The following is an 8,777-nucleotide window of genomic DNA, read 5'->3' on the forward strand; positions in this document are numbered from 1 at the left end:
AGGTGGAATGAAAATGATTATTAATACTTGGAGCAAATATCATTTTTAGTCTCTCAACTATAGTACATGTATCAATTTTGGTTCTTGACTATTAAAAATTTCAAATTAGGTTCATGACTATTCAATTTGTATCACTTTTGGTCCTTGACTATTAACATTTTCAAATTAGGTGCATGACTATTCATTTTGTATCACATTTGGTCCTGCCGTTAAATTTTCCGACCAAATTTCCGACAAAGTCATCGGGAGTGACCGACGTTTTCTATTTATTATTATTATTTTTATTTAAAATTTTTTTTTATTTAAAAGTTACGGAGTATTAAAATAATTTTTAAAATAAAAATTAAATAAATTAGTCAGTCACCGGTGACTTCACCGGAAGTTTGGCCGGAAAATTTAACGGCAAGACCAAATGTGATACAAAATGAATAGTCATGCACCTAATTTGAAAATGTTAATAGTCACGGACCAAATGTGATACAAATTGAATAGTCATGTACCTAATTTGAAATTTTAATAGTCAATGACCAAAATTGATACATATATTATAGTTGAGGGACTAAAAATGATATTTGCTCTAATACTTGGGAAAGTAGTTGAGAAGAAATGGATGAAACACTTATTTTATTAAGGAATGAGTTTTGCAATTAAGGGGTAATCAAAACCATAGTAATGTTCTAAAAACCTATCAACCAAACAAATACCAATGACTTTGATACCCATTCCTAATAGCTAAATGTGTCAACCAAACACACCCTAAGTTAATTCTTGAACAAGATAAATGCCTATTGTTCCAACCAAATCTGCCTGGAAGTTTTAGAGGGGAATTGTAAGGAGTGATTTAATCTATACAAATATGAATAGGAAATAAAAAGAGAAAAAGGACAATCTGGTAAACAAATAATGAGAACAAGGTTATCAAATGTCTAGTAGTTTATGAGGGGGGGCTACAAGGCATTCTGGAGCAGACCTGAGCGGCTGAGCTTGATTGATATTAATGCTTTTTCTGAATCAAGTTTTAGAATGGCAACCTGCGAGTGCATAAATGAGTTAACATCCTTCAAATTTTGACTGTGAAGTTGACAGTTCAATATTTTGATTTGAAGCAAAGCAAGGAGTAGGTTTCAACTAACATGCAAGAATTCATGTACAAGAATGCCTCATATTCAAAGGTTGAGTATGAACTATGAAAGATGGAAAGAAAAGTGGCATTTCAAATTTTACGGCTGAATTTCTATAGTTGGTCGATGCAATTTGAATAAGTAATTTTTATCACAAAGATGCACCTTGCTAGCGGCTTTACAGAAGTTCAGTTGTGCGTGAAGGTCAGAAAAACCATCAGTTCCTTATTCACACCAAAATTTATATTAAAAAAAAAAAAGAAAAAACAAGTATTCACAACTTTGGAAAATTACTGGTAGAGATGCATTGCCATTAAGTATGAAGAAACTGGGTGATGGGGGATCATCTGTTCCATCACAGATTTAAGCCAAAAAGTTGGAATTAATGGCAACAGTTTGTAAAAGTGAAACTTACCTAACACATGTATTTGTGCAGCAACATCAACAATGTTCTGTAACATTGACCAGGATTTCTAATGCCTCTAAACTTCAGTGTCACAAGTCACTGTCCACAAATTTAATACAGAATAAGATGTGGTTCTCCTCACTGAAATAAAAATAATGACATTTTAGCAAATATAAGGTTTTGCATAAGTAACCAAGAAAAAGTAAATTCTGGAGTTATTATTATCCGTACATGCAATCTAGTTTCGTATGCTCATTCTAGAAATACTTTGGTCACAACCAGAGAAAAGTGAATGGCTTCCATTCATATAGAGCAGTTTTAGTTAGCATATTAAACTGATTTGCTTTCATTTTTCTTTCACTAAATGCTAACCTAGGCAAAATGATTTTATACATATCGGCTTTGCAAGTTGTGCTTGTGCATAATATAAACAAGTTTTTTCTTCAAAGTGGATTGTCATTAATTAAATCAATTAAAATTAGTTTAAATAGCATGTTTCCAGAAAATGCTTCTAAATGAGACTCCTATAATGCCATTAAAGGTTTGAGATTACTATTTAATTCTTTCTTCTACTTCATCTTACTGCTCCAGATCTGCTAGTGCATTCCACACTTCACCTCCTTTATGTTAATAGACGTACATATTGAAAATAGCCTAGTCTTCAAAGAGAAATAGAGTTCATTGAGTATATATCCTTGTTAACAATGTTTGTCATATTACAAAAAAAACTTTTTGGACTAAAGGAACATTAGCAACAGACTTCTCAACTACTGCTTATCAAGTTGACTGTCCTAAATTCAGCACAGAGAAGATATTTCACACTCCAATACAAAAGGCTGCTATTTAATAGACACAAGAGATGATCAGAAAAACATATATTTACTTTTGAGACTAAATCAAAATGGGGGAAAAAAAATCAATGAGAACCCCGACCTTGTATTTGCTAGCACCTAAAAAATGGCAAGAAAAGAAAATGCAAACCTTAGAAAATAGCCGCATGGATCTTCTAGGAAGAACTTGAAGACGCTTTGCACTTCTTAAATTTCTTCCTTCGTTGCAGCTAAAACCCTTATCAGATTCACCATTACTTCTCTTTCTCCTTTGTTTTCCATCAGATGCAAACTCTAATCGTTTCAACAATTTGCTGCAAAATGCAAAGATAAATCATAACAAACCAGTTTAACATATGGCAATCATACAGATTACAACAGCATCTTGACTTGGTAGTAGAAATTACTCTGAAGATTCTTTCCCCTTCAGATGCCTGTCATTTAGATGTGTGCGGCAAGATAAGATGTCATTTCCCTGTGGCAGGTTCTTAAATGAGAACGAAAATTTAATGCCATCACAATGCCATAGCAAGAAAATAAATATTATACTCTTTCTAACTCAAAGCAAATGCAGACCACTAGCTAGACGACTTTGGATTCTTCAATCATGACATATATGCCAACTCCAAAAGCAGAATGGTGGAGAGTCAGTGGAGATATTGGGTTGTGAGAGGGCTGGTGCATGGGAGAGAGGTCTTGTGTATGAGGATGAGAGACCAAGAATGAAACAGAGGATGGCAGAATTAAAGGGGGGCTAAGGCTCAAGTAGCTTTTATGTAAATGGAGTAGAAAAGTCATTATCTTCTCTACTAAGAGTTTAAGAGGAAACACCCCAATAGCCTAGAAAACTGCCATAATGAATTTTTAAAATGGAAATAATAAATCATTACCCCTCCTGATTTAGGCTTGTTATCCACAAAAGAACTATGGTCATCCTCACATGAATCTGAATATCCACCTGGTTTGATGCTATCTGCAACATCAACCAAATCCATGGAGCAATCATGCACTGACGAGCATGATGCATACTTCTCGTGAAATTTGGCATCTGAAAACCATGCCTCTGTGGTATCGTTTGCTGAAGGAACATCTAGAAGTACCATGGGCTTGTCAAGGCTACAAGTACTCTGTGTGTCTATATCTGTGCTGTTTTCATTACCAAGCTTTACATTCTGATTCTCCAATTTTCCTTCTGGTTTAACCACAACTACATCTTCTATGAAACTACTTGTTTTTTGCCCACCAGATGTTAAAGCATTATGAAATTTTGCATCCTGGTCCTCCAATATTTCTTCTGGTCCACATAGTGCCATACAGGTGGCATTAGTTTCCACAATACCCTCAGAGGCATAGGAAGCATTTGGATCTGTACTTCCCGTCTCCTCTCTCAAGTAAGTATCAGAGACAATCTCATTACGTAAATTGGAAGAGTGTCTAGAAAATGGTGGAGGCTCCTCTTTTTCTCCCATACATGCAGAATGCTTTTCAGAATGGTAACCAGATTTTGTTGCAGAGGATTCCAACAATCTATCACCTTTATCTTGATTACCGGATACACCATTCGCTTCACTACATAAAATTGGGGAAGAGACAGTATGTACAAAGCTCTGATTCCTACAGTCTGAATCTGTTTCCCTGGTAAATGAATTTGTCAGTTGTTTATTTCCCAGGTTTTGAAGCTCCTGACGAAAACTCTGAAATTTTTGCTTCTGCAAACTTTTACATATGCACACCTCATTTTCCAATCTCTTAAACCAGTCTGATACACATGAGTTCAAATCAACAATAAGGTTGACTCCTTCTTCTGACATGACCGAAAACTCAAAAGGAGCATGTACTGACTTGACCCCAGATACAAATGTGGTTTTAGAAGAACTTGCTTGTGTGGTATGAACAGTATCTTTGAATGCAATCCTGTCGGTTTGAGGAATGAATGGGGAAGCAGATGCCTTCCCTCTCTTGTTGTGTACGTAGGAAGAACTTTGATTGTTTTCCAATGAGTACTGAATGGCCTCAAAAGTTTCAACATCTGTTGCCTGCACTAACACAAATTATACATAAGTGGAACAGCCACCCAAGCTTTTCAGCAGGTCATATAGATGATGGAAGGGTTAGACTTTCTGATTTTTTGAATCCTCTCAAGATCTTTTTTTTTTTTTTTGAAAGCAATCCTCTCAAGATCTTAAACCAATAAAATATATAGCTTTCCCAAGACTGCTGTAAGTTAAACCCCAAGCCCCAAGGTCCAACTAAGGGCGTTCATCCCTTGAAATTGTTGACTAAGCTGAATCAGCTTACACCCTATTTTAGCTCTCGTGACATGGAATTTAAGAAAAGCAGAAATGAAAAAATTGTTATTAATTTCAAGGACAATATAATGAGAGATGATATCCATAATAACTTACAGACAAAAAGACAACAACTTGTCAACATTTTTACCTTAAAGAATGAAATCAAGGAATCCACAAGAAAAGGTTTTGCCTTATAAGGAGACAAACCGTATTTCTTGCATAATTCTTGAAGCTTTTTTTTGGGCAGGTTGTTAAGCGTTTGTCCAGTTTCCTTTGGTTTCATATCTGTAAATTAAAAACATAAGCATCTAAGAGCAAGACCCATAAGGTTATAGTACAAATATTCTTGAAAGACAAGATATATGCACATGTTGAGAGCAACTGGAAATTATTAAAGTAGGCCATAGTTGAGTACAGAAACCCTAAACTAAAATGAATGAGTTATCAAAGCATCTGAAGACTTCGAGTAAGCCAAATTTCTGAAGACTGCTCCAATGAGACTATTAAAGGGGAGCAAAAGCACAACTTAGAAGATTAAAATCACCCGGTGTAGTAGAGAATCATACATCAATGCACAACCAACACTTTTTCTGTGCTTGACACTAGACAGTTCAATTCACTTAATTGACTTTGGAATCCTACCTGGCATATATCAGCCCATAATGCCCTATTCCATCCTCATTCAACATTAAAGGTAGAAACCCTGACTTTTGCCTTGTTGAACTTTATTTCCAGCTATTTAAATTTAAAAAATTTTAGCACCCTGTATAGTCTTTCATCAAATAGCTAGATATTTGAAATTCATAGTTTGTTTAGGCAATATACATTCAAGTAACAACATCTAATATGAAATTCTCCCACATCCACAGAATCAAAACCCAGGTTTATTTCTTTTTCTTTTTCTTTTTCTTTTTCTTATGGAGCAATACATAACAGTGGCTTTCCCTTGATTAGGTCATAGGCTATGCCTCTCATGCACAACATTACAAGTGTAAGGCGTAAAGAAAACTACTCATCGGCTTCATTTTTCCTTCAATTTTCTCAAATCTCAACGAAACATCCTCTAAATGCGCAGTAAATTTTACAGTCTTATTCTTTTTGGGTGTTAATTTCATCAACTAGACAATCAACGAAGGTGCTTGATTCTTAGAAAAGGCATTTAAGCAACCAGCTTACATACAAATAGCAACTGAAATTTAAGATATGAGTCAACGGGGGTTTACCTTGGGCATGTAATGGCCAAGAAAGCTCTCGGCTCGATCACGACGACCAGACCAGATTAAATCTGAGTTTCTGCGGTTTCAGGAATTAGCGGCTGAGCTCGAAAAGTGCGGTGTGAATTTGAGGCCGCCGGCGGATCGCCGAAGCTCTCAGGCAGAGTTTAGTAGAGTTGCCACCAGAAAATATCTTTACTGTGCCTTGGTAACAGTACACAACAGCTCAGATCTATCCGTTTTCGAAGCGGGAAAACTCTTTTCGGAGCCGCGGCTACAACTTTAGTACGAAAAGCGGCTAATGAAATCACGATCGTGCCCTCCAATTTTTTAAGTGCTAAGTTTTTTGTTTTTTTTTTTTTTTTAGTACAATTGACTCTATTACAATGTAATATATATTATATACTGTCTCTACCTGTAGCAATTTAAAAGAGTCAATATTTCATTATCGGGATTCGGTCCTCTAACCTCAAGTGCAAGTATTTTCACAGTTAAATTTAAGCATAAGTAAATTGTGACATTATCAATTTATATTACTAGTTCAAGATATGAGGTCACCCAATCAAATTGATCGGGCTATTGCGAGAGTGACTTATTAGTCTTCTTGATTTAACTGATCAGTTATAAACAATCTATATTGATTTACTTCTTTATAGTCGTTTACCTATAGTCTTTTACCAGCTAGATCACAATGAGAGATTCACCATATGCACCAACTAGGATCACAATGAGAGATTCACCATATCGCACACTCTCCCTTTGACACTCAAACACAAGTAAACTATATAGCAAGGTCAATGTTAAATTTGTTTGACAAGAAAACAGAAATAAGTACCCATTTTTTTACCAAACTTATTTTATGTTCGTTCAACATGCACTGGACCTATAGTAGTCAAAGAATACTAATACAAACGCCTATGCAATGTTCCATCATCTCTACAAAACTGTAAAAGAAAAAGCTGTTGACATTCCAATACAGTGCCATGCAAGTGTGTAAGTTGGCTGACATTCAAGAATTGATTCTTTTGTGCCCAGTTCACCTCTTCCTTGTAGGAGTTCAAACAACACTGAATGCAGACTGGATGGTAGTAGATACTCGGGATGCGAGGGTCTGAGTGGCAAATGCTTGAAGCTGCTTCTTGGCATCTGGAAGGAAATTGATCAAATCCTTGTTAGACAATTAACTAATTTTGACGCTTTGCAGCAAGACAGTAGAGAAGTGTGGCGTAATACTTTAGGAAAGTAAATTACATAGGCACCAGTGTTATAGGTTTCTATTTGGCAAAACTGCACAAGTTGCAGTAAGATATCCAGCATAGTTTAAAGTAAAAATCATGACCAGAGAATAGAATGATATGCTGGACTGAATTAGATGTGTGTCTGTGCATTTCTATATACCCAATAACCACAATAAATTAATACTGAGTTCCTCACAGGTAAGGAAGTAGCAATTCTAATTGTGTTGGTTATAGCAGGTTGGTAAAAAAGCTATGAACAATGTTAAAGAATTAAGGATTATGCCTTTCACTGCTTTTTATCATGAAGATAGAAATTTAAAAGATACATGCATTTGTGGTATACATATGCACAGACTGAAATCATTTAGGTCACAGAAAGTCAAGAGATTTTGTACACACCTTTGCGGCACCTAGTAAAGCCAACAATATTTGCAATGCTGAGTGTCAAGCACACACCAATAACAAGGAGATAGTCAGCTTGGAATCTAATGAGTGAGAATATTCCAAGAATAATCCAAGCCACCGCCTAATCACACAAGTAAAATATCAGTTGCAGTACTAGATACAAATAAATAGTTGAATCCTTATTTCCTCTTATTTTAAGGTGTGAATTTTAAATACCAATCTATTGTGTATTTGAAACAACATGAAGCACTAATGAGAAATCTCAAAGATCATTTTGAGTTATATACTGAACATTCAGAGCTTCTGACTACTGAGGTCAGATCAAGGCATATGGCACATATCTTCAACTGTTCTCAGATTTCAATGCATATAATCCTTCAGTTGAAAATTGAACGCTAAAAGTGGACCACAAAATGCAGAGTTCACATTGTTTGAATTGTTTTTTCTTTTTTAATGTTTCAAAGCTTAAAATTTGGTTTCAAAATCATCACCACCACGTCCACCATATTTTATCACAATTCTTGAAATTTTTAGTGATTCAATGCTCCAATTATGGATATTTGTTTCACTGTAACACTAAATATAAAACCCAAATCAGAATTTTCAAAATTAACTCTCCCTCACGCAGTGCACATGTTACCAGAGATTTCTGGAATTGTGATAGAAATTTTGGACGGCAATGATTTTGAAACAAAATCAAAATATTACCGACTGTTTTTAAGTTCTAAAACATTGATAACCATATTGTACCTTGGCCTAAGCGTTGATGGCCAAAAATATTATATATTTCACATTGTTTACTTACAGTAAGGTATAGTGTCCACCAGAAAAGCCAAGAATCCTTCTTATTCATGCGAGCCAATGACTGCAAAGGAAAAATAAAAAAATAAACACAGTAGCTGAATGAAGTAGCTAAAAAGATAGTTTCTCTAAGAAACATCAACACTAAGGGAGCTTTTGGAGAAACATATGGTATCACCATATCACTTTATAAAAAAGGTACAAAGAAACTGCAAGGCCTTGCTGCTCACCTCTTGGTCAAGGCACTCAAATTTCCACAGACTTTCGCCCTCTTCACTTATCTCATTCCACCACCTCAAACCCACTAAGATGCGTCCACTCACATTCTTAACAACCCAAAAGTCAAGAGCTGCTAACAGAACAGTGACCACAAATATGATGACAAAACTATCGACAAATAGAGCTGAAAGTATGTAAAATGCCAAAGCAGCTGCCTGAGAAGGAAAAAAAAAAAAAAAAAAAAAAAAAAAA

General features: G+C 35.3%; 2 protein-coding genes across 3 annotated transcripts in view; both read right to left on the minus strand.

The window, feature by feature from the left end:
* Positions 1 to 600: 600 nt before the first annotated feature.
* On the minus strand, positions 601 to 6,120 carry LOC116020679. Of its 2 annotated transcripts, none has more exons than XM_031261178.1 (7): positions 5,872 to 6,120; positions 4,797 to 4,933; positions 3,248 to 4,393; positions 2,765 to 2,832; positions 2,509 to 2,671; positions 1,537 to 1,626; positions 601 to 1,031 (listed from the first exon to the last, which is right to left on the minus strand). In XM_031261178.1, exons 2-6 carry the CDS (start codon positions 4,929 to 4,931, stop codon positions 1,624 to 1,626), a joined length of 1,515 nt encoding a protein of 504 aa, XP_031117038.1. In that variant the 5' UTR covers positions 4,932 to 4,933; positions 5,872 to 6,120; the 3' UTR covers positions 601 to 1,031; positions 1,537 to 1,623. The 2 variants fall into 2 exon arrangements, with proteins under 2 accessions (XP_031117038.1, XP_031117030.1); XM_031261170.1 differs by having other exon boundaries at positions 602 to 1,031; positions 1,537 to 1,668.
* A 505-nt stretch (positions 6,121 to 6,625) lies between these two features.
* LOC116025256 (Golgi apparatus membrane protein-like protein ECHIDNA) overlaps positions 6,626 to 8,777 on the minus strand; it is a 5,119-nt gene continuing 2,967 nt past the window's right edge. Inside the window, exons 3-6 of the mRNA XM_031266426.1 lie at positions 8,537 to 8,740; positions 8,311 to 8,370; positions 7,500 to 7,626; positions 6,626 to 7,008 (exon numbers count right to left, since the gene is read on the minus strand). Of these exons, the coding sequence (XP_031122286.1) occupies positions 6,920 to 7,008; positions 7,500 to 7,626; positions 8,311 to 8,370; positions 8,537 to 8,740 (480 nt within the window). The 3' untranslated portion in view covers positions 6,626 to 6,919. The remainder of the gene's footprint in view (positions 7,009 to 7,499; positions 7,627 to 8,310; positions 8,371 to 8,536; positions 8,741 to 8,777) is intronic.

Source organism: Ipomoea triloba, chromosome 1, assembly GCF_003576645.1.
Source record: "Ipomoea triloba cultivar NCNSP0323 chromosome 1, ASM357664v1".
Lineage (NCBI taxonomy): Eukaryota > Viridiplantae > Streptophyta > Magnoliopsida > Solanales > Convolvulaceae > Ipomoea > Ipomoea triloba.

Bases quoted from the DNA above. Each gene is read 5' to 3' on its own strand.
- LOC116020679 (XM_031261178.1), bottom strand. From the start codon at position 4,931: ATGAAACCAAAGGAAACTGGACAAACGCTTAACAACCTGCCCAAAAAA. The intron at 2,833-3,247 runs GTAATGATTTAT...AACCTGCCACAG, and splicing joins ACAAGCCTAAATCAGGAGGG to GGAAATGACATCTTATCTTG. The intron at 2,672-2,764 runs GTAATTTCTACT...TGCATTTTGCAG, and splicing joins AAGGGGAAAGAATCTTCAGA to CAAATTGTTGAAACGATTAG.